We start from the raw sequence: 25131 nt of genomic DNA on the forward strand, positions 1-25131 counted from the left end.
TCAGGGGTGGTGCATTGGGGTTGCATGACTGTATGGGCTGTGGGCGGGTATAGCCTGGGTTTGAAGGTAAGTGTCTGCAACCTTTATGTGCTGGTGACTGCCTGCAGAGGGCAGAGACTGGGAGGTAGGGCTCAGAAGGGACGGGGTGAGATTGCACTTTTGCAGGAGAGCTGGGTTGGGCTGGGACAAGTGTGCTTCTGCTTGGGGTGGGGTTTTGGGGCAGGTACATGTGTGAGGAGTTGGCAGAGCTGGGGCACTTGGAGTTCTAGGAGGCAGGGCAGGTGATGGGGTTCATGTGCCTGGTGTGTGGGGTGATTTTCAGGTTGTGGGGCTATTCTGGTGAGGGTAATACATTGAAGGAATATGGCTTGGCTTACTTCCTAGTCCCTGTCTCCCTGTCCATGCACGCCTGAGGGCCCCAGCCTTCTGTGTTAGGTTATTTGTACCAGCTGAACGGTCTCCAGTTCACTGCTTCTCATTTCCTCAGCTTTTGTAAACAGGGCCGCCCTATGTGGTGCAGAAGACTCTCCCAGGTGACTTACACCCTGGGATTGCTGTCTCAGTTGCCCTCCATCCCTTCGCTAACTGTTCCTTGGAACAGGGTTGAATTCTATCTATCCTGTTCCGACATCTGCCCAGAACCTATCCATTTTTCTATTTATGGACACTTAGGTTATTTCCAAATTTTAGCTTTTGTGAACAATACTTTGAGGAAGTAACTGAGTCCCTGTATTTGATTTTACCATTACTAGGAATGGTAATTCTATATTTCACTTTTTTGAGGAACCACCAAATTCTACCACCAGTAAGTTTAATTTTGTTGCTATGGTTGAGCTTTCTCAGTAACATTGCTTAGGAGTTTGAAAGTTGACATGTTGTGTTACACATAACTTTTCTTTGTTTTCATTGTTAGGTGCTTTAATTAAAGCTGTGTGTTATAGTTCTTTGCCAATTATAATGTCAATAGAAATTCCCTTGGAATATTTAATAAAAAATTCAATTTAGAGAAGAGCATATGTTGAAAAAATTTTTATACATGTCCATTTTTCTGGAGAGTGAGTCCATAGCTTTTTTCAGATTTCCAGAAAAAATCAGAAAAAATCTGTGGACTTACCCACAATATTAAAAACCACTATTTTATAGCATTAAACACTGTTAAGAAATGCTGTTTATAGCATTAAATGAACTAATTTGTGCGTCCGATTCACATACTGAGTTCAAGTAAGTATTCAGCAAATGTTAACTGTTGTTAATATTTAGCACCTACTGTGTGGCAGTGATAGAATAGAGGGGAAATGGTGTTGAACAGGAGTGGAGTGTTTCAAGGAAATGGTCAGGGTGTGGATGCTGCAAAGAGGTCACATAAGATAGAGAAGTGACTCCTGGATTTAGCAACATAGGTCACAGATGAACTTGACAAGAGTATGTAGGGACAGAAGCCTGATTGTCATAGGTTCAGGAGAAAGACTGAGGCATGGAAGTGGAGACAAAGGGAAGGACAACTCAGGAACTTTTGCAGTGAAGGGTGGGTAGAGGTGGTCGTGGAGTCAAGGGAGAGTTTTTTTTTAAAGAAGAGAAATTCTAGAGCAAGCTTGCTTCCTGTTGAGTCATCCAGTAAACCAGATAGAAATTGATGGTTCAGGAGAGAGATTATTTAATGACATCATTGACAAAGCAAGAGAAGATGGCATCAGAGTCCAAGGAGGGTAGTTTATCTTTCATGGGAGCAAGGACACTTAATTGATTATAACTGAAGGAAAGTCCAGGAGTATGAGTGAAAATGCAGATGGGTTTGTTGATAAACATTTTTCTAACACCCCAGGAAAATATCATTCCCCTTTCAGAGATTGGAAAAGTAAGGTTTGATGAGGGAGAATGATTTATTTGTGTTATATCATGGTATAGTAGCATCACTATTTAATAGAATTCAAATCTCTAGACTTCCAAGTGAGTGTTCCAGTTTGTTATGTTCTTTTAGATTGTAATATCATAAAATATAAATAAATGCGTCTTCATCACTCATCTGGGTGTTTTGTTCTAGGGACTGATCTGGAAGCATCTTTGCTAAGTTTTGAAAAACTTGACCGCGCTTCACCAGACCTTTGGCCAGAACAGTGTAAGTTTTGGTTTCTTTACATCCGAATTGCCTTGGAACCAGTATCCAGTGTTCCTTTGAGGGAGATTTTTAAGAGCTATCATTTAACTGTAACAAAGTTTTAATTTTACTTCAAAGGTAAGAGATCTGATTGAATTCCATGGCCCCATAATAAGAATAGTTGTTAGCAGTTTAATTTTTTAGAACACATTGTGACTCAGGAAATGATAGGAAGCCTTTAAAAAAAAACATTTAAAAAAACTACATGTGTAAAAAAATTCCAGATAATATTAACTTGTCTGTGCTTATACAGATAAGCAAATAAATATTTTTAAGTATATGGAGGTATTTTTGTATGATGATGGGATCATATGTACATGGTCTGCAGCTTAACATATTTATTACATTAAATTACATACCACCTAGTAATTTATTAATGGATCTTCCCATGTTGGTATGTATAGACCTATTCATTCTTTTAAACGGGTTGTATAGGATTTCACTATATTGATGTCCTATAGTTTATATATTCATACCCTATTTGGAAATCTAAGTTACATTTTACTTTTGATTTTACAAACAATTTAGTAATGAATATTTTCCACATATACTTTTATGTACATGGAAGAGAGTGACTATATATGAAAATGCCCATTTCCTCACATACTAGCCAATATTGGATATTAGTGATCTTTTCTTGTGTTTAATTACATTTCTTTATTAGTGAAATTGAACCTTTTATTTTAAGTATCTAATTTTTATTTTTCTGCCTTTTAAATTTGCTATTCCTGTGAGACATTTAAATAAATAATTGAATTGACAGAATTGCATACCTAAAAAGGAAATTTGAACTAAACTTTCTGGTAAGGGTTATTGTGTCTACTCATCTTCCACCCATCTAATTCTTGGTCCTTCAAAGTTCAGCCAAGGCATCATTTTCTCTGAGAAACTTTTCTTACCCCCTTTGTCTAATTTACCCTTTTTTTTCTGTCCTTCCGTGGACCTTTTATCTTTCTTGGAGCACTTAAACAATATTATAGTTATTAACAATATTATAGTTATTAACTTACTCTCTCTCCTCTTCCAGCCTGTAAGCTCCTTGAGGGCAAGGCTTTCTTTTTTTTATTTGAATCCTCTATGCCTGAGGCCCTCAAATGTTTACTGAATGAATTTTCTTTTTCTTTTTAGTACCAGGTGTTGCTGAATTTGCAGCTTCCTTCAAAAGTGTAAGTAAGGTCTTGCTTACCTAATGAAGTTTATCCAGAGTTTTACTTCTTTAGAGAGCAAACTGAACTTTAAGAGCTCAATTCTTTTTTAATTCTTTATTTTCAAGAATGATGTCAAAGACTTAAGTCTTTAGTAGGTGCAGCCCTGGAAATCTGTTTATATTAATCATCATGTTAATTGATAATATTGTCTTCCTCTGTCCAAATGCTCTATTTTAACATTTTGATCTTTGTCTATTAACTTCATTTCTCAGCTTGAAAGCTTTTAAGGTAAGGCAGTTGAAATATTTATTGTATCGTCAGTGTTCTTTTTGCCCAAACTATGATTTTGAAGCTTTTCTTTTTCATTAGTGTGATGCATTGACCTAAATTTATACCTCTATAGAGGATGTTGAAATTTCTCAGTGTCCCTTCAGAAACCTGAAGGAAGACATATTAAAACCATAGTTTTTCCTCTTCTAGGGCATCAGGAGAAATTTATGATTATAATATTAGTTAACAATTACATAGTGCTTACCATGTGCCAGGCCCTGTTCTAAGCACTTTACATATATTAATTTATTTAATCTTCATAAAACTGGATGAGGTATGGTTACTGTTATTATCCCTACTTTACAGACAAGGAAACAGACATACAGAGGAGAAATAAACTGCATAAGGTTTTAGGCTATAAGTGGCAGAACCAACCTTTGAATCCATTTCTCTGATTACTGGAGTCTGAGTAGTCTGATTACTTAGAAGCATTTGAACCCAGTGTTAGAAGCACTGACTAACAAAGAAACTTGGAAATTTTTGTTACTTGCCTAAGTCCTAATAAGCGACAGAGTCAGGATTTGAACTCAGCTCTAACTGATTCCAAAATCTATCCCTATTAAAGCATGCTGTTTGGGGATTTATAGTATATGTCTTACAGTACTTTGTTGTATACTTAGTATCTGTACTCATTGTTTAGAGTTCAAAGTGTTGAGTTAAATGGTAAGTAAACGGTAAGGCCCCTCTTGACCTGTAATTTTTGTGTCCCATGAGAGTATTTTTTCAGAAAAAGTTTGACTTTGTAACCTCTTTAATTTTTTTCAAGAGCGAGAGTTGTATGAAAACTGGCCTATGCTCCTTCCTCATGCACTGAGGCTTACACATGAGGAGTGCAAGATTGGATGGGTATCTCATAGGATTTTTAGAAGTATGAAATGTCATAATGAATATGAACATTTATTATAGTGCCAGGGACATATTAAACAATACATGGTAGCTATTATTGTAAGATTTACTTCTTTTGCCTCATAGATTTAGTAGTCAGGGCCTGATTAATTTTCCTCTATTCTTATTCCAACTTAGTTTTCAGTTGAGTTAATTATATTTGATTATAACTAAATATTTTGTTTCAAATATAAATTTTTTTAACTTTTAGAATGTGGTGTCTGGAAAATCTGTTTAAGTATCTAGACCTTTTTCCCCGAAATCCGCACATACATATTATTTTGAGTTTATTTTCTAGGGTTCAAGGCCACCCCAGACCCCCAGATTAAGATTTTCTGGTATAATCTGTTTCCCTACTAGAGGTACAAATGGTGTATTTAATATAGGACCTTCTAAGGGAAGCTATAGACTAGCCGTCTCTGGCCTCAGACTACTTGAGTATTGAATCCTGGTTCCACTAACTGTGACCTGAAGCAAGTGATTTGTATCTCCCTATACTTCAGGTTTTTTTTTTCCACTTGTAAGATGGGGTTAATAGTACCTACTTCTTATGATTGGTTTGGAAATTAAATGACATAAAGTATGTTAAGTGTTTTTCTTGTCACATAGTCCTGAATAAATGTTATTTTTAAAGAAAGAAAAAGAGTTCAAAGCTAAAGTAATGTTTCTCAACTCTAATCTTACCTGTACACCAGAATCATTAGTGTGCAGCTGTGGAGTTTCTAAAACATGTATATGGAATCCCTTGCTTTATTCTATCCAGTGGCCCTTCCCCAGCCTTTATATTCTAATTCAGTTTATCTGCGGTGTGACCAGGGCATTTGTATTGTTGTTTTTTTAATTTACATGGGTGATTCTGAAGTACAACTGGGATTGAAAACTGCTGATCCAGTTATTCTAAGAGTGGACTCTCAGGGGGTGTAAGGGTGGTTCAGTGGTAGAATTCTTGCCTGTCATGCGGGAGATCCAGGTTCGATTCCTGGCCCATGCACTTCAAAACAAACAAACAAGATATAGCAAAAGCAAGCAAACAAAAATTCAACCAGTAGTGCTGCAATAGCGGAATACTCTCATGGAAACAGATTGAAATGTGACCCTGCCCTACAGCATACAAAAAAAGAAAAAATACAGCATTTCTAAGAATGGTCTCTCTTTCATATTTTATAAGTTCACTATGAGAAATAAGAAGATAACTTAAAATTCTAAAATTTTCTAAATTCTTAAAACTATTAAATAACAAGTAATGTAAGCATTCAGACTCTTCTTTGAATCTTCTACTGTGCAAGAGAATATCACTTACTGATCTTTGTTTCAAACAGAGCAGTTTGGGTCTTTTGCCAGAGCTAAATTTCAAGTAATTGCTTTCATTGCCATATAATAGTTATATCAGTATAACAGTTCTTCCAAGATCCTGTCTCTGAGCCCAACTTTAAAGATGAGAAATTTGGGTTTTCGAAATGATAATTTTCCAGTATTTTCAAACAACCTGAAGGCTGTGTGACAAGTTACTTTCTTAAAGAAAGAAGAGTAGGATCTCTTCATACTTTGTATGTATTTGAATGGATGTATTATTATTTTCTGACAGCCTATCACTAGCTCTCCACCCAAATGGATGGCTGAAATAGAACGTGATGACATCGACATGTTGAAAGGTTAGTGTTTCAGTTTGGTAATGCTGCTGGAATGCAAAATGGGTTGGCTTTTATAAAGGGTATTTGTTAAGTCATAAGTTTACAGTTCTAAGGCCATAAAAATGTCCAAACTAAGGCAGTCAGATAAAGATACCTTGACTCAAGAAAAGACTGATGGTGCCCAGAACACATCTGTCAGCTGGGAAGACATGTGGCTGGCATCTGCTGGTCCTTTGGCTTCTGGTTTCAACAGCTTTCCTGGGGACATTTTCTTTCTGTATCTCTGGACATCTTTAGTCTGAGTCGGTTCTCCAGCTTTTTCCAAAATACTTCCCTCTTAAAAGGACTCCAGTAAACAGATTAAGACCCACCTTGAATGGGTGGAAATACATCTCCAATAGAAACCACTTAAGCAAAAGATACCACCCACAACTGGGTGGGTCACATCTCCACTGAAACAATTGAACCAATGCTCCTACCCTAAATAATAGGTCTGCCCCCACAAATGTGGATTAGGATTGAAAGAACATGGCTTTTCCCAGGTACACAGCAGCTTCAAACCAGCACAGTAAGTGGTACTGATGACCTCTAACTTTTAACCTAACATCCATGCTTCTCTACAACTGCCCTTCCAGTTTTTCTGTCACTGCGAATAGGTTTTGGTTTTAGTGAAGCTGCCCATTTAGTCTTTCTCATTCATAGTTCTTCACGTCTGGAATATCTTTCTTTACTTTTACCGTGTGTAGAAATCCTGCAATTAAAGACTTGGTCATAGTGATTTCTTCCATCACAAAATTATTTAATGTGAACTTTGTTTTGTTTGTTGCTTTACAGTTCACAAAAAGTTTTCACATAAGTTTTTTCATTTAATTCTCATAAAGGTCCTGTGAGTTAGAGATGATGATCAAAGTTCAGAGGCTGACTTAATTATTAAGCAAGCTTTGTTAGAAAGAGTTAAGTCTCATCTTTTATTTTAATACTGGTTCTCTTTCCATAACAGTGCAAGTGCCTTATTTAGGATTTACTGCCATAAATTATTGTCAGGACTGTTAAATGACAACCCCTTTAGTGGGTTAAGACCCATTTTTTATTTCTTTCTAGCCCATCAATTTCTTCCATTAAGAATACTGTAAGTAGTGAACATGGTTGTTTGATAAATGATTTGGAAGCCAATCACAAAGTGGAAATTTAAATTAAAAAACATTAATTTCCCTTGATATTTGCTCTGCTTTATTTATTTATCATCTTCCTGGTGATAAGATTCATGATAGTTGTGAAGTAATTGGACTGAAATTAAGGTAAAAGCCTGGGATTCTTGAGCTACTTAAGGAGCTGAACAGATCAAGAAGGTCTACTTATGCCAGATATAGATAATAACTGTAACATGATAAGTGGGAGGAAAAAAACACCTTTATCTGATTTCAGAAGTAATTCATTGTTCTGCATGAAATACATAAATGCCGATGCTTAAATTCCCTTAGTCAACCAGGGAAAAAATTAAGTCTCAAGGACATTTTGGGTTCATTGTTCTAATATTCCAAATAGACATTTGTATCACATCCCATCAGTATACATTTTCTAAAAAACTTTAAATTTTTAGGAAGGGATCATAGTCTGTGTTCCATGTAAATCAATCTGTGCTTTAAACCTAAAAGGAATTCTTCAGTGTTCTTTAAATGAAATCTGGGAAAGTTATGATTTTTTTTTAAGTACACTGTCTTTTTTGACTGGTGAACTTAAAAAATTCAATAGTAATTTGATTTGAAAGGAAAATTAGGATTTCTATTTAGTCCATGTTTTCTGAATTTAGGGAAATAAATATCAGTAAGTGTTTATTTTATTGTTTATTAGAATAATGAGGACTTATAAATGACAATGGAGACAACATCTGCTTTGCAAGATAGATATCTGTTCACAAGGCTTTCTCAAGCTATGTCATATTGCAAAGTTTCATATTTTAATGGCTTATTCATTTAGTAGGAAAGGCAAAAGAAGGATTATGAAAACAAATGTTATTAAAGGATCCTTAAGAAAAAAAACCACTTAGTTTACTATTGTATTTTTGCTAATTTTTCTCATCAAGTGGGTAAACTTTTCTGCGGCATTTCACAATAGTTGAAAAATTCAGATTTGTTTTATGGGGGAAAAATTGGGGAAGAAGAGATATGGATCCATTATCAACTTTTTCATTAGGAATTAAGGAAAATAGCCTGAAAACTTTTATAGCAAGGGTTCTTTTTTTTATTTTTTTATTTTTATTTTTATTTTTACTTATTAATTAAAAAAATTAACAACAAACAAAAACATTAACGTATCATTCCATTCTACATATATAATCAGTAATTCTTAATATCATCACATAGTTGCATATTCATCATTTCTTAGAACATTTGCATCAATTTAGAAAAAGAAATAAAAAGACAACAGAAAAAGAAATAAAATGATAACAGAAAAAAAAAGATTATACATACCATACCCCTTACCCCTCGCTTTCATTTATCACTAGCATTTCAAACTAAATTTATTTTAACATTTGTTCCCCCATTATTTATTTTTATTCCATATGTTCTACTCGTCTGTTGATATGGTAGATAAAAGGAACATCAGACACAAGGTTTTCACAATCACACAGTCACATTGTGAAAGCTATACCATTATATAGTCATCATCAAGAAACATGGCTACTGGAACACAGCTCTACATTTTCAGGCACTTCCCTCCAGCCTCTCCACTACATCTTGAACAACAAGGTGATATCTACTTAATGCGTAAGAATAACCTCCAGGATAACCTCTCCACTCGGTTTGGAATCTCTCAGCTTAGTCTCATTTCACTCTTCCCCCTTTTGGTCGAGAAGGTTCTCTCAATCCCTTGATGTTAATTCTCAGCTCATTCTAGTGTTTTTCTCAATCCCTTGATGCTGAGTCTCAGCTTCTTGCAGGCTCTCTGTCCCACGTTGCCAGGAAGGTCCACATCCCTGGGAGTCATGTCCCATACAGAGAGGGGGAGGGTGGTGAGACTGTATAGCAAGAATTCTTATCCCTAATGAGTTGTTACTAGAGACCAGTGTAAAGAAATGGCATTGAAATAAACTATTCTGTTTCAGAACTGGGCAGCCTCACCACAGCTAATTTGATGGAGAAGGTACGAGGGCTACAGAACCTGGCCTATCAGCTGGGGCTGGATGAGTGTGAGTACCCAGATCGCATTTATTCAGACTTACATGTGTTTTCCATGATGAATTCTAGTTGTAATTTAGAAAATATCTTTGTTAGGGGAAAGATACATGTTCTAAAGATAAGTCAACGTAATCTAAAATGTACCTTTTATGACGGAGTGTGCTGGAATAATTACTGGATTTACTGGATAAATTATATTTCTCTGAACAGTAAAACTCTATGGGAACTCTTTCACTTTTAAGAGACAGAACATTATTTCAAAATAGCATAAGTGAAAAAGGCACTTTATTGTTCGCATAACTCAAAAGTTCAAGGGTAGAAATAGTTTTGAGGATATCTAGTTCCATGACCCTCCATGACATTTTGGGGATGTGCTCTTGCTCTTGGTTTTGTTTTGCGTCTCAAGGCCCTGCCTCACACATGCATTTGTCTTACTCTGCTAAACAGATGGCTTTTTCCAAGTAACTGGGAAGGGTGGACAAAACGGAATCCAGTTTATGTGTCTTTAAACTTTGTGATCCCAAATGAAGAAAGAGCTTCTTTTCCATAAATTCTTAAAAGAAGGTCCTGGAGAGGACTCTGACTTTTCTGTCTTGGTGCACATTCCTATCATTGAACCAGTCCTTTAGCCAGGTAACATGAAGTGCTCTGATGGGCCAGGCCTCAGTTCTGAGTTCACCCCTGGGTGCAAATGCATAGTGGAAGGGTCAGCCTTACCCAAGTTGCATGGAATGAGGAAAGATTGGTTACCAAATGGAAGGGATATAGGAAACACCAATACTTTAAGTACTTTTTGTATTACTTTAGTACTACAATGGCAATACTTTAAATTTTCTCATTTATGTCTTTCTGATCTCCATTCTTAAGTTTAAAATTATTTATTTATAAATTGTATTTCTTCCCATACTGTATTCGTTATAAAACTGGAAAAGAAATTTTAGGAAATTCTCACCCTGTAATTGAAAGAAGAGGTACTCATAATAACTCATTCAACATAAATACAGTGGTTAGTTAGAACCTTGTTAGCAAGAAGTACATCCTGAGAACTTCTTAAATCCTCAATTAAGAGAGTACTGCTGTAGTTTAAAATTTTCTTCAAAAATGTAAATTTTTGCCGAGTGTTGCAATCCCAAAAACAGTTTCATGAACTATTTTGTCTCTTCACTGAGCATTAATGACTTGTTCAGATTGTTAATTTGTTGCCAAATTAACATTTCACTCTAAAGTTTAATCTAAAACTCCTAATTTTTTTTAATTTAATTTTTTTGTATTATCAAACCAAAAACAGCATACAAGCATGAACATTCTTAACATACGAACATTCCGTGTATGGTGTATAATCAGTGGCTCACAATATCATCACATAGTAGTATATTCATCACCATGATCATTTTTTAGAACATTTGCATTACTTCAGAAAAAGAAATAAAAAGAGAAAAGAAAAAACTCACACATACCATACCCTTTAACCATCCCTCTCATTGACCACTAGTATTTCCATCTACTTAATAGATTTTAACCTTTGTCCCCCTATTTTTTTCCTATACCCCTTACCACTTCCTTTCATTTTCACTAGTATTTTAATCTTCTCAATTTATTTTAACATTTGCTCCCCCTATTATTTATTTATTTTTAATCCATATTTTTTGCTCATCTGTCAGTGTTGTAGATAAAAGGAACATCAGACACAAGGTTTTCACAATCACACAGTCACATTGCAAAAGCTGTATCATTATACAATCACCTTCAAGAAACATGACTACTGGAACAGAGCTCTACAGTTTCAGGCGCTTCCCTGTAGCCTCTCTAATACATCTTAAACTAAAAAGGGGATATCTATAAAATACGTAAGAATAAACTCCAGGATAACCTCTCAACTCTATTTGAAATCTCTCAGCCACTGACACTTTATTTTGTCTCATTTCTCTCCCCACTTTCGATTGAGAAGATTTTCCCAATCCCTTGATGCTGAGTCCCAGCTCATTATAGGATATCTGTCCCACATTGCCAGGGAGGTTTACAACCCTGGGAGTCATGTCCCATGCAGAGAAGGGGAGGGCAGTGAGTTTGCTTGCCAGGTTGGCTGAGAAATAGGTCACATCTGAGCAACAAAAGAGATTCTCTGGGGGTGACTCTTAAGCCTAATTTTGAGTAAGCTTAGTGTATCCTTTGTGGGGATAAGTTTCATATGAACAAACTCCAAGACTGAGGGCTCAGCCTATTGATTTTGTTGTCCCCACTGCTTGCGAGAATATCAGGGATTCTCCAAATGAGGACGTTGAATTTTCTCCCTTTCTTGCCATTCCCCTAAGGGGACTTTGCAAATACTTTTTTATTCACTGTTCAAATCACTCTGGGATTTATCGGGGCATCACTCTAGACAACCCTGCAAAATCTCATGCCTTAGTCAAGGTTCCATGTACTTACCATGTTCAATTAAACTGTCCATATAAGTTGTATTAGGAAATGTACTAGTCAAAATATAAATTTTGTCCCAAATAAACATTTTTTGCTTTAGTCTTACACATAAGTTAAAGTTTCAGAATATGAATTGCCATCTATTTTCAACACCTTGCAATATTGACATTCCTTTGTTCTTCCTCATGCAAAAAACATTTTTTAATTTGTACATTTAGTCACCATCATTGTACACTCTAGGCATTCCTAGAAAAACTCCTAATTTTTGACTAGTAGTCATCACTTCCTTAATTCTCTTTATTTTTTCTTTACTTCCATTGCTGTCACCCGCAGTTGGCTTTCTTTTACCAAAAAGACATTTTTAAATTACTTTATTAATAAAAAAGTAGAGAACAACAAGCTGCTTTGAGATATGGATGCTAGGTGGTCAGCTCGGATCATTCACTGTTACCTAACTCTCCTGTGTATAGTGGTCATTTATTTCTGGAGATTAAAGTTTATACCTTGGCAAGTTACTATTACAGTTTATCATGTTACCTCTAGGGTTTATAATGAAAAGGCAAATGTGTAAACACTAAATTCACAAGTGTGAGGATGTATTATAGGCTTATATGTTAAAGAACTCCTTGATTCAGTTTCTAGGTTTGGCTAATAAATACATGTCAATACTTAATCTCTCTAGTCAGTTTTTTAAATAAAATAAATTTTATGCTTATTATGCCAGAAATACCAAATGTATTTATTAACAATATTATCTCTAGTCACCTGTAGCTGAACTTACTGTGTTCCCTCTGTTTTTTTTTCTTTGTGCCTTCCTACTGAGAAAGGTAATAAAGTATTTTTTTTCCATGTTTTATTATGGAAAATTTTAAACATGCCAAACTAGAAAGTATAGAATATGCACCCACAGCCCACCTTCAATAATCAACATATGGCCAACATCTTGCTTCACCGGTGCCAGTTTCCCACAATTATTTTAAAGCAGATCCCAGACATCATATCCTGTCATCTCCAAATACTTTCAGATGTATTTCCAAAAGGCAAGAGTGCTTGCACTCTCTCTCTCAATATAACCACAATTCTATTATTGTACCCTAAACAATTTTAACAAACTGGCTTGATATCTTCAAATATCCAGTCAGGTTTCAAATTTCCCTGATTTACTCAGAATTGTCTTTAAATAAGTGGTTTATTTGAATCAGAATCTAAAGAAGATTTAAACATTGCATTAGATTGATATGTGACTTGTTTCTTTTAATAGAAATAGTAATAGTTCCACCTCCCTTTTATTTTCTCTTGGCATTTATTAAACCTTGTCATTTGTTCTGTAGAGTTTCCAACATTCTGGATTTTGTTGATTATATCCCTATGGTAGAACTTAACCTGTTCCTGTTTTCCTTATTTCTTAGTAGTTAGATCTAGAGGTTTGCTCAGGTACAAGTTTTATTTACTTATTTTTTTTGGCAAGAATATTTCACAAATGGTATTGTATACATCCATCAGAAGATACGTCATGTTGGCTTGTTTCTCGTTTTTTGATGTTAATTAGTTAGTAAAGGTATTGTCAGATTAACCTATTCATTCTAAAGTTCTCTATCAACCTTATATCCAGGTTTTTAAGCCACTATCCAGGTTTTTGATCACTGCCTATATCCATTATTTTATTGGAGTTTATAAAATGGTGATATTTCTAATTTTCTCATTCCTTCTTATTGGCTAGATTTTTCTTTAAATGACTTTATCTCATCAGCTATTTGGTTACCTTGATCATTGTTCCTACTGGAAAAGCAGCTTAAATGATTCTTTATCCATTTTCAGAATAGTAAGTCAGTTCCCTAAGCATCAATAAAATCTGTTTTAATGGGTTTTCACAGACTCAAAAACTTGGTTTTGTGTTTTGTTTTGTTTTAATCCATACTGCTAAATGTTTGTATGTCTGAACACCTAAGGCTTTGGGAGGGGGGATTTGAAGTCACCTAACCCAGCTACCTTATCCATTGAATCAATACTCAGCAAAAGAAATGCAGGCTCACCAGATGAGTCCTGTGAACACAGCTGAGATTTTTCAAAATTATTTTCCAGTTGAAAGTTCAGCCCAAATAACTTCTGAACTAGTGCTTTGTAATTATTATTTTCCCTGATTGTAGAGAATTTAGCTAACCTATAGAGAACAGTTTTTAAATTTAGAATTGAGAAGAATCATATAGAGGTATATTGGGCTTCCTGGATAGAGTCTCTCTTTGTTTTAGTGCTATGGTATATTCGCATAAAAGCAAGATCTTTTTTGTGTATTGTTCTTTACAGATTATTCATCTACTCTAGGGGTTGGCTTTTGCTTGACACCCTAATCTGGTATTTTGATGTCTCAATCCTCTTTCCTGCATTAATTGAGGGGATGACATGGATGAAAAATAAGCAGTAGGAGCTGATGAATCCCCAAGGACCAGTGCTCCTGTTTTCATGCAAATATCTGCACTGATAAGGATGATGGAAAGAAAAAAATGCAAAAAATATTTGTCCTCAAAACATGATTGTTAGTCACTTCCCAAGAGCATTGTTAAATGTTATTATAGAAATAATGTGAATCTTCTAGGGCTGATGGTAACTAGATTGTATCTTTTGGAAGATGAATCCTATCCTTTGGTTTGGTACATGATTATGCTTCAGATAACTCTTTTAGTGTACAGATTTAGGAATGCAATAACTTGATTCTTGTAAGCATTTATAGCCTCTCAGATGATCTCGGTCCCTTGACTTGATTTGGATGGTTAATTTATATGAAATTTCCATAATATATATAGAAATTGAAAAAATTATAAAATTGTTTTACTGTATAAAGAATTCCATTTCTTTTACTTCTCCCTGAGTTCAGTGTCCTTCCTCTTTTATTGGAATTATGTAGTCACTTTCTAATTGACCTTACGGTATATCTGGTTTATCACTGCCATATTAATTTTTCTAAAGTGTTATTTGCTTGCTTTAGCTCTTTGCTCATAAGCTGTTGGTAGATCTTCATAGTCCATATGATAAAATTCAAACTTCTTAGCATGGTCTACTCTCTTGCATTTTTTTTAGTCATTTCACCCCTGCCAAAACACCATCCACTGTCCTTATTTGAAATATTTGCTCTTCCTGGAATATAAGCACACTTCCCCAAGTTCTTAGTTCTGTTTGTGCTATTCCTTTTTCTCACAGTGTCCTCCATGAGGCATTCTAATATTGGAATATTTACCCCTTAATACTCAACACAGAGAATACCTCTTTCATCAGCCTTTCCTTTTTATCCCTGCTACACAAAAGTGAATCTCTATTGGCCTTCCGAATTGCTTCTAAAACAGTTTGTTCGCTCCATTTGTTTGTAAAGTGTGTGGCACGTTACCATTTTTTAGAGATTTTTGGCATGTGTCTTATCCTTCCATTTGATTGTGACTCTTTAAAATAAAAATCATATTTTGGGACTGCTTTTGTAGCCTATAGAGTACCTAGCGTATAGGAAATTTGAGTATATATTTGGTGACTAAGTGAGTGATCAGCTGTTAATGTTTTCAGAAAGCAATGAGAATTTTTCTTAAAAGGTCCATTGACATAAAATTTAAAAAGGTTGAAACATCTGGAAATTGTTCCTTTCTGGGTAATTGGTATTTTAGTAATGAGAAGTAACATTTGAAGGTCTTATAATATCTGAAATTTCTGCTCTTATAACAGTGGATAATAAGTGATTGATAATGGCTTGTTGATAATGACTTGGTTTTATCTTCAACTCTAACTTTACTCCATCACTGTTATAATCTGGACATGATCTTAATTTAATTCTGTAAGTTGCAAATTGTACATTGCTTGCTTTTTCCCTAAGACCCATTGAACTATCATGAATCATATGACTACTGATTCTCAGCAATTTTTACCTTTTTCTCATTTTTTCTTCTTCTCTCTGGAGGCTACAATCCTATTAGTAATCTCACATTAGACCTGCTTATTTGTTGTATTAAAAATATTTTTAAATGGACTGTGAATTTGGGAATCGAGAGGATCAAGTAATTTGAAACTAGTGTTAAAGCTTGGGACTATGATGCATTTGTTCTTTTTCTTTTACTTTTTAAAAATAACTTTATTAAGATATAATTTACATACCCCACAGTTCACCTATTTATAGTGAACAATTCAGTAATTTTTAGTATATTCACAGGGTTATGCATACATCACCACACTCAATTTTAAAACATTTTCATTACTGCAAAAAGAAACCCTGTACTTCATTCCCCTTTTGTGGCTGAATAATATTCCATTGTCTAGATATACCACATTTTACTTATCCATTCACCCAATTTGCATTGTTTCCACTTCTGGGATATTATGAATAATGCTGCTATGAACATTTGTGTACAAGTTGTCACATGGTTGTATGTTTTCAGTTATTTTGGATATATACCTAAGAGTGGAATTGCTGGGTCATATGGTAACTTTTGAAGAACAGACAGACTATTTTCCATAGTGACTCCTTTTTATAATCCCACCAGTGTATGAGAATTTCAATTTCTCTACACCCTTGCCAGTACTTGTCATTATCCCTCTTTTTGATTATAGCCATCCTAGTGAGTGTGAAGTAGTATTTCAATGTGGTTTTGATTTGCATTTCCTTAATGTCTAATGATATTGAATGTCTTTTCATGTGCTTATTGGCCAGTTCTGTATCTTCTTTGGAGAAATGTCTATTTAGATCCTTTGCCCATTTTTATATTAAATTATTTGTGTTTTTATTTTTGAATTGTAAGATTTCTTTATATATTCTAGATACAGATCACTTATCATATATATAATTTATAAAAATTTCCCCCATTCTGTGGCCAGTCTTTTCATTTTTTTATGATGTCCTTGAAACACACACATTTTTAATTTTGATGTCCCATTTATCTATTTTTTTTGTCATATATAAGAAATCATATCCTAATTCAAGACCATGAAGGTTTACATCTGTTTTATTCTAAGAGTTTTACAGCTTTAGCTTTTATATTTAGGTCTTTGATCTATTTTAAGTTTATTTTTCTATATGGTGTGAAATAGTGGTATAACTTTATTCTTTTCCATATGAATAGTCTGTTGTCTCAGTACTGTTTGTTGAACAGACTTTTCCTTCCCCTCACTGAATTGTCTTGGCATCCTTTTTGAAAATCAGGTGAGTGTAGGTGTAGGGGTTTGTTTCTGGACTCTTAATTCTTGTCAGTTGATCTCTCTGCATATCCTTATGCCAGTATTACTCTGTCTTATTACTGTAGCTATATAGTCAGTTTTAAAGTTGGAAATTGTGAGTCCTCTAATTTGTCCTTCTTTTTCAAGATTGTTTTGCCTATTCCAGGTCTCTTGACATTCCATAAGGATTTTTAAAAATTTATTTAAACAGTTTTATTCACACACCACACAATCCATTCTAAGTGTACACCACACAATCCATTCTAAATCAGTGCCTGTTGGTATAACTACAGTCAATATGAGAATATTCTCATTTCTTCTTGAAGAAAAAATAATCCCATATCTCTTATATCCCCCTGTTATTGGCATTATTGATATAGTACCTTCGTTACAATGAATGAAATATTATAATGTTATTGTTAACTTTGGGCCTCAGTTTTCATTAATACATTTTTTCCCCATATACCACCCTATTATCACGTTCTTGTAATAGTGACATATGTTTGTTTTAGTTCATGTAAGAACTTTCTTATATTTGTATAATTAACCACCTTCATGTTTCACTCTAGGTTTCACTAAGTTATACAGTCCCAGTTCATATCCTCTAGCTTTCCTTCTGGTAACGTCCATGACCACAGCCTTCTTCTTTCAACCGTACTCGCACTCAGCTTTGTTATTTACACTTAGAGTATTGTGCCACCATCGCACAGTATTGTGCTATTTCCAAACCTTTATAATCAACTTTATTAAACATTCTGTACTCCTTAAGCATCAATTGCTAATCTGCTCTATCTCCTGATAACCTTCCATAAGGATTTTACCTTGTTAATTGCTTCAAAAGAGTCACCTGGGATTTTGGAGGGGGTTGCATTGAATCTGTAGATAAATTTGGGGAGTATTGCCATCTTGACAGTTTATTGTCTTCTGACCCGTGAAGATGGGATGTCTTTCCATTTGTTTAGATCTCAGCAATTTTTTTGTAGTTTTTAGAATGTTTTATGTTTCCTTTGTTAAATTTATATCTTTTGATGCCATTATAAATGGCATTTTTTAAATACCATTTCCAGTTTGCACTTTACTGTTGTATAGAAATATAATTGCTTGGTTTATTCATCTTGTGTCCTGTGACCTTGCTGAACTCATTTATTAGTTTTATTAGTTTTTTTAGTGGATTCCTTGGGATTTTCTATATAAAAGATCATGCCATCTGTAAATGTAGTATTTTTTTCTTCCTTTCCAATATGGATGTTTTTAATTTCATTTTCTTACCTAATTGCCCTGGCTAGACCCTAGGTACACTGTTGAAGAGAAGTAGTGATGGTAGACACCCTTGTCTTGTTCCTGTTCTTAGGGAGGCAGCATTCCTTCTTTCACCATTAAGAATGGTGTTAGCTATGGGTTTTTTGTAGATGCCCATTATAAGGTTGGAAAAGTTCCCTTTTATTCCTACTTTGTTTCATGAGAGGCATTGAATTTAGTGTATTTACTCTTGAAAATATACTTTACAAACTATTAATTAAATTAATTAAATTAAAAATCTCAGCTTCTTTTATACTCATTTGACTTGGATAGCTTTAAATTACCTTGATACTATAAAGAAAAAATCGGCTAAACAAATTGATAATGTAAAGCAGATCACACTGTATATTTTACCTCCTAAACAAGCTTTAAGAAATTTAGTTTATTTTGATATGAGTGGTTACTTCTGTTAGTTTATAGTCTAGATTTATATATTCACTTTAGCAGTTTCAATGTCAATGTCAATGTTATTTGGCTAAATTTAACCATTTACAGTAATTTTTAAAGCAGCATTTTATTGTAAAAGGATTGAAACTTTCCCGTTCAAACCTGATAGTTTATCCCTTTAATCTATAGTGATAAAGTTGTACCAGAAGCTGTTTGGTACAGACCAGCTTTCTTTGGTGGTGATAACAAAGACACACTTCTGTTTCCAAGCTAGCCTGTGGTGTAGTAGACCTCTCTGCCTTCTAGGCATGTGATTCATAAAAAAGTTCACAATTTATATTAAGAAATCATTTCCCACCTAGATAAAATTCTGTTGAATGGTTGGAACTGTTGATTTTTAAATTTTAACTTGTGAAGAAGAGGGAGGAAGAGAATAAACTGATATCATTACACCCTGAATATTCTTTTTTGTGGCCTGACATCAGGGAATTTGGTTTACTTTAAAAAGTCTCTTCAGGCCTCCATCTTTCTATAATAGTTAAATTAACTGCACTTGACACTCGACTGAGGAGAAAAATAGTCTAGCCTTTAACCTCTAGATGGCAGCATGAGTCTTACTGTACACCTGTCTTTTCCTCTACCAGTAACTCTTGAACTTGATTTCTGACTTAGGTAAAAAACATTCTTGCGCCTTTAGGAGGCTATAAGCCTTAGTTTCTCTATTGTCAGAAAAAACGTTTTGCCTTTGATTAAGCAGATCAGTAGAAAAATTTCAAAAGTGATCATTTTAGTCAGTGGCTTCCACACCTCAAAAAGGGTTCGGCTCTCTCAATCTCAACTGCCTCCTCCCTATTGGCTTATCTTGTACATTTTGACTCAGTTACTGTGTGATATCAGGCAGTGCTGTATTAAATTAAAGCAGGAATATTAGCTAAAATTGATGAAATAATCTTGGACCAGTTAAATTAGTCTTTCTTCAAAAATAATTTAATTGTTTTTAAATAAAGCTTTAAAAGATTTGGTAATTTCAAGTGGTAAGATATTAGCAAAAGAATGAAATGTTCAGTTCAGCCACTGCTTGAGTGCCTGCTTCATGCAGAGTTCTATAGGGGATGTAAAGATGAATAAGACAAATAATTACTATCCTGATACAGATTAAAATGTAGTGGGAAAGGGAGATGTGACAATGAAGTAAATGATTCTCAATAGAAGGTAGAGATAAGCTCTGTAAGAGTACAAAGAACTACATAAGGAGTAAGGGAGGAATAAGACAATTATATTAAGAGTGCTACCAGAATAACAAGTAAATTTCATTGTGTATGCTGCCATGGATTGATTAGTATGGGTTTCTCAGGGCTAATGTATGGAGAAGGAATTTCAGAAGGAGTCTAGATCAAAAAAGAGGTCAGTTAGTGATGTTTGCCATGGACAAGGGAAAGGGGCATGCTGGTATTTACTATTTCTGGATCTTTGAAAATAGACCTTAATGAATACATGGGATCTCGATGTGTAAAAAAGGGAGCATATTTCAAGTGAAGCAGAATTTGAAAGTGAGCATTATACTCAATGAACAACAGTGCAAGAAATTTAGTTTGTGCCTTTAGGAGGCCAGATTATATGTAATAGGGGTCAAAAATATTAAGAGTGGGAGGGAAGTTGGGGCTGATTAAGGAAGTCCTTGAACTCCAGTGTGAACAGTTAGATTCATAGCAGTGGGGATAGTGTAAAATGTTCTTTAAAAACCTATTTCCATGACCATAATTGACTGTGTTCATTATAGATGACTTGTGGACCATCTATGAAGATGACACTTTACTAAAAGAAATTTTACCAAAAATTGTTATAAAAATAAAGAAGAAAGTAAAAAATAACCATAGTTTTATCATCAAAAGATAATCATTGTTAACATTTTGTGTTTCCTCTTCCCCCTTCTTTTCCCTATATGTATGGATATATATGCTGACATTTGTATTTCTGCGCATACATATACAGACATACTTTTCAGCGTAACTGACAGGAAGTATATGTATGTAGTCTTAGCCTGTGCTTTTTTTTCTTTTTTTCATTTACTCTGTCTTAAGCATTTTCCTGTGCCATTAAAGATTTACCACTGAAGATTTTTGAGTATGGGAATCACACACCCTTAGGAGACCTTGGTACATAGAATGAAATGGAAAGGTAGAGAAAGGAGGCAGCCAGGAAGAAGGGTTGAGGGCTTGAAGGATGGTAGGAGTGAGAAAGGAAAGAAGAGCAATGAGAATAGATGTTTTGGATACATAATTTTCAGGACCAGGTGACTTTCTGGATGGATGTTAAGGGGACTGGAATTAGAGCTTACCATGATCTTTTCCTTATTTTAAAATTTATTTGGTTCTTTATTTAATCAAGGTGACACAAAAGTTTGAAAGTAAATAGAGGCTTTAACATGATTTTAAAAACATATAATTTTTTTTTAATGCAAGGAGGCATTATCTAAAACAGTAAGCAGGGAGATGGTCAACATACATATCAATAAGTATACTGGTCTGGTAATACATAGAATCTTTGTCATCCAGGCAGATTACTCAGATGGTTAAAAACCTTTTATAGCTTCTAACTAAGAGCAAACGAATAATCCAAGAAAATATTGTCATTTTAACAGAGTTAAAACCAAATTCTTGTTTTGCATGAAGATACATCTGATAAGAAAACTATTAAAAATTGTATAAAACTATAAATCTTAGCCAACCTTAACCACAACCAATGAAATTCACTTCCAACAAGACTTCTACAACTTTCTATAGTCATCCATTTTGTCCTATATGTTCCTGTTTCTTATTCTGCAACAATCAGTTATTTTACTTTAGGGGAAAAAGTACTCCCTTTTTCTGTAACAAAAACATTTCTTGCATACTTTACATATTTAAATCACCAAAAAAGATCTTGAAATCAGTCTTCAAGCCAACATCCTACAAAACTCAATTCTTCTTTTTTGGAAAACATAGCATATATACAAAAAAGCAATAAATTTCAAAGTAGAGCAGAACAATTAGTTGTAGAACAGATTTCAGAGTTTGGTATGGGTTACAATTCTACATTTTTAGGTGTTACTTCTAGCTGCTCTAAAATACTAGAGAATTGAAGAAATATCAATAAAATGATTCAGCAATTATACTTGTTTGTTAGACTCTACCATCACTGTATAACTCCACCATCACCTTTGATCTTTCTCCCACTCTTCAGGGATATTTGGGCTATGGCCAGTCTAACTTTTTCATGTTGGAAGGCACTGTCAATAATATTGGTTAGAGGGATGGAACTAGTTGAAGTTCTGGAGAAGCTGGCATTGCAGGACTTTTCTGGTCCAGGGACCCATACCATGATGTTTTGAGCATGTTAATGACAAGAAGTGAGGAGAAGAAGTGATATTTGGTTTTAGAAAAATTATATTACTCTTTTACACGTCCCTTATTAGTCAGGCACTTTTTTTTTTTTTAACTAGAAATAAGTAAAAGCCATTTGTGAAGGTTGGTGTTCTTAGGATGAAAGTAATGCTTTTGTCTGATTCGTCATATCACCTAGGCAACAGGTAATGTTTTAGAAAATCATGAAGAGTGAGTTATTTGATCTTCAAGGAAATGAACGTGTGAAGAATATCTGTAACACTTCAGAAATGAATTTACAAAGTCTTTATACTGTTTGGCAGGTCATAAAGCTTCTTAAGTTAAACAACTGTTGCTTTTCTATAATTTTCTTCTATCTTAGTGCTTTTTCATTCAGTTAGCTATCTATAGTTTATTCAGGAAATTATGGCCTTTGTATAGAGTAGTCTAGAAAGTCTTTATTAACTGAAGAAAAGTTTCAGAAGTTTAAATGGAAGTAAAAGCTAATTGGCCCAAAGTAGTTGGTGTGGTTGCATCTGTTATTAACAGCTTTCTGGCTTTGAATTATATTGGCACAAAGTAATATACTTCCTAGTTGTGAAGACTGCATTTTACATGTAGTTGGAGATTTCTGGGATTTTGGATTGAGAGGGGAAATAATAATCCCAAAATGTCTTCCAGAAAGGTTCTTCCTACCCCAGCATCTTGTTAACACCAAGTATTGTAATTTTTTAAGTCATTGCCAACTGACTAGGCAAAATATTAGTGATGCCTTTTTTTCTTTTTTGTATGCTGTATGGTGGGGGTCACATTTCAGTCTTTTTCCATGTGACTATCCCATTATTACAGCACCATTTGTTGATTTGGGGGTGGGGGGGCAGGAAGGAGTGCATGGGCTGGGAATCAAACCCGGGTCTCCTGCACGTCTTTTAATGTTCATTCCTTTGATTCTCCAAGTGAACTTTTTTGTCCATGTCTCTTAAGCATATCGGTTGGCAAGGTCTGAAAATTCAAGAAAGCTTAAACTTAAATTATTTCTACCTGATCTATATTTTGCAAATATCTATTGACACTTATCCTTGTTTCCTTAGTTTTATGTATTATCTTACCCTCTCCTCATAGTCATTAATGTGGCATCCTATTTGTGAGATAATATAGTAAAAATACTATAAATCCCACTTGCAAAGAGATCAAGGTTGTTTTTCAAAATTAGAAATTGTCAATTTACCCTTAAGTATTTTGTTTTAAAAAATGTATTATGATAATGGGAAATAAAACATGCCATTATTTCTCATTTTTCCCTTGGTAACAAATTAGGATTCCTAAAGCCTCAAATTACCTGTAAGGCTTATAAGCATTTGATCTTTTATACATTAATCAAGTTATTTCATAAACCTAACATTACCTCTGAAATGGCTTTATGCACAAATCAGATTTTACCATAAAATGCGTGCAGTATTTTATTTTATTCTAATTTGGGGGGTTGGGAGGAATGAAAGAGCAGGCAAGGCATAAATTAATTTGGATGGAGTTGATTTCAGAGTACCGTTCTGTATAATTCTATAAAATGCATGGTATGTAAGATGTACATAGTGAAATAACTAAATCTCCAGCATTAAGGGAATAAGCAAGTAAATTATAGTACATCCAAACAGAAGAATACAATGTAGTCATTAAAAAGCATGTTTTTAAAGAGCATTTAATAACAGAAAAATGCTCATTATATGTCAAGACAACGTCAGGTTAAAAAAGCAGAACACACACACAAAAAAACATTTTTTTCTTTTCTTTTTTTTTCTTTTGAGGGTATGGGTAGACAAATGATTAGAAGAAAATACTCCAATATGTTTATAACAACTATCGTGATTTTTTTTTATTTCATTAAAATTTTCTGTTTTCCACATTGTCAGCAATGAACTTGTTTTATTCTGATGCGTAAGAAAAACTTTAAAAAACAAAAAAGGAAAATTAAATACCATTCTAGAAACAAAATTATTGTTACTTGAAAGATCTAACTCCTAATTTCCTGGGCAGTTAAATTTTTTTACTCTTCTACAGACTGTTTCTAAATAAAAATGACTAGATCCATTAGCAACAATTGATTAGTTTATGCAAGCATTGACTAGCAAGGGGAAAGCTAATGAAACCTCATTTCCCATCCTTAACATGTCCATATAAAATTTGGGAGCAAAAAGAATGGTGAGCTATTGGCCAAGGGCAAGAGATGGTTTAGCTGGTGAAAGAAGCATCTTTTCATAAGCAAACATTGGCCAAGATTTTTTCAAGCTTTATGTTTTCAGACTTTCTTCAGTGTAGTTAGAGAACTGAGTTCTGAGTTTACTCATTAGAAGGAAAAAAACCATTTAGAATGTGCTGTTAAACTTCAAGTGGAACCCCAGCAGTATAGTTGAGAGGTAAAGGAAAGAATATGCTCTGGCAGTTCAGAAATGGATCTGATATATATATATGTATTTGCTTGGAATATAGTTGCTTTTTTAAAAAAATCAATCTTTTGTTTCAAGATCATTGTAGATTCACATGCAGTTGTGAAAAATAATAGAGATCCCTTGTGCCCTTTACTAGTTTCCCCCACTGGTGAACATCCTGCAAAACTATAGTATAACCAAAATTCTAACAAGAAATAAAATATTTCCATCACCACAAGAATCCCTCATATTGCCCTTTATAGCCCCACCTTCTTTCCTCTTGTTCCTATACCCTCCCTAACCCATGGCAGCCACTCATTTGTTCTCTAGTTTTATAATTTTGTCATTTCAAGAATGGAACCATAAAGTATAGAACCTTTTAAATTTGGCTTTTTTTGTTTTTTTTTTCACTCAACATAGTGCTCTGATAATTCATCCAGGTTGTTGTGTGCATCAATACTTAGTTCCTTTTTGTTGATAGTATTCTGTGGGATATATGTACCACAGTGTGTTTAACCATTTACCTGTTGAAGGACATTTCAGTTGTTTCTAGTTTGGGGCAACTGGAATAAAGATGCTACAAACGTTCTTGTGGAGGTTTTGTAGGAAGATGTCTTCATTTCTTTAGAGTACATTTCCAGGAGTGAGATTGCTAGATTGTATGATAATTGCATATTTAATTTTTTAAGACACTGGCAAGCTGTTTCTGGAGTATAGTTTTAGT

General features: G+C 34.3%; 1 protein-coding gene and 1 non-coding gene across 4 annotated transcripts in view; both read left to right on the forward strand.

The window, feature by feature from the left end:
• LIN52 (lin-52 DREAM MuvB core complex component) overlaps window positions 1–25131 on the forward strand; it is a 157837-nt gene that overhangs the window by 24123 nt on the left and 108583 nt on the right. For all 3 annotated transcript variants that reach the window (XM_077123038.1, XM_077123040.1, XM_077123039.1), the window contains exons 2-5: window positions 2042–2116; window positions 3284–3321; window positions 6104–6170; window positions 9256–9339. In XM_077123038.1, coding sequence (XP_076979153.1) covers window positions 2042–2116; window positions 3284–3321; window positions 6104–6170; window positions 9256–9339 — 264 coding nt within the window. The remainder of the gene's footprint in view (window positions 1–2041; window positions 2117–3283; window positions 3322–6103; window positions 6171–9255; window positions 9340–25131) is intronic.
• Window positions 5439–5509, forward strand: TRNAD-GUC (transfer RNA aspartic acid (anticodon GUC)). Its single transcript has one exon. It is a non-coding gene; the product is annotated as a tRNA-Asp (tRNA).

The sequence above is a fragment of the Tamandua tetradactyla genome, chromosome 12 (assembly GCF_023851605.1).
Source record: "Tamandua tetradactyla isolate mTamTet1 chromosome 12, mTamTet1.pri, whole genome shotgun sequence".
NCBI classification, from domain to species: domain Eukaryota; kingdom Metazoa; phylum Chordata; class Mammalia; order Pilosa; family Myrmecophagidae; genus Tamandua; species Tamandua tetradactyla.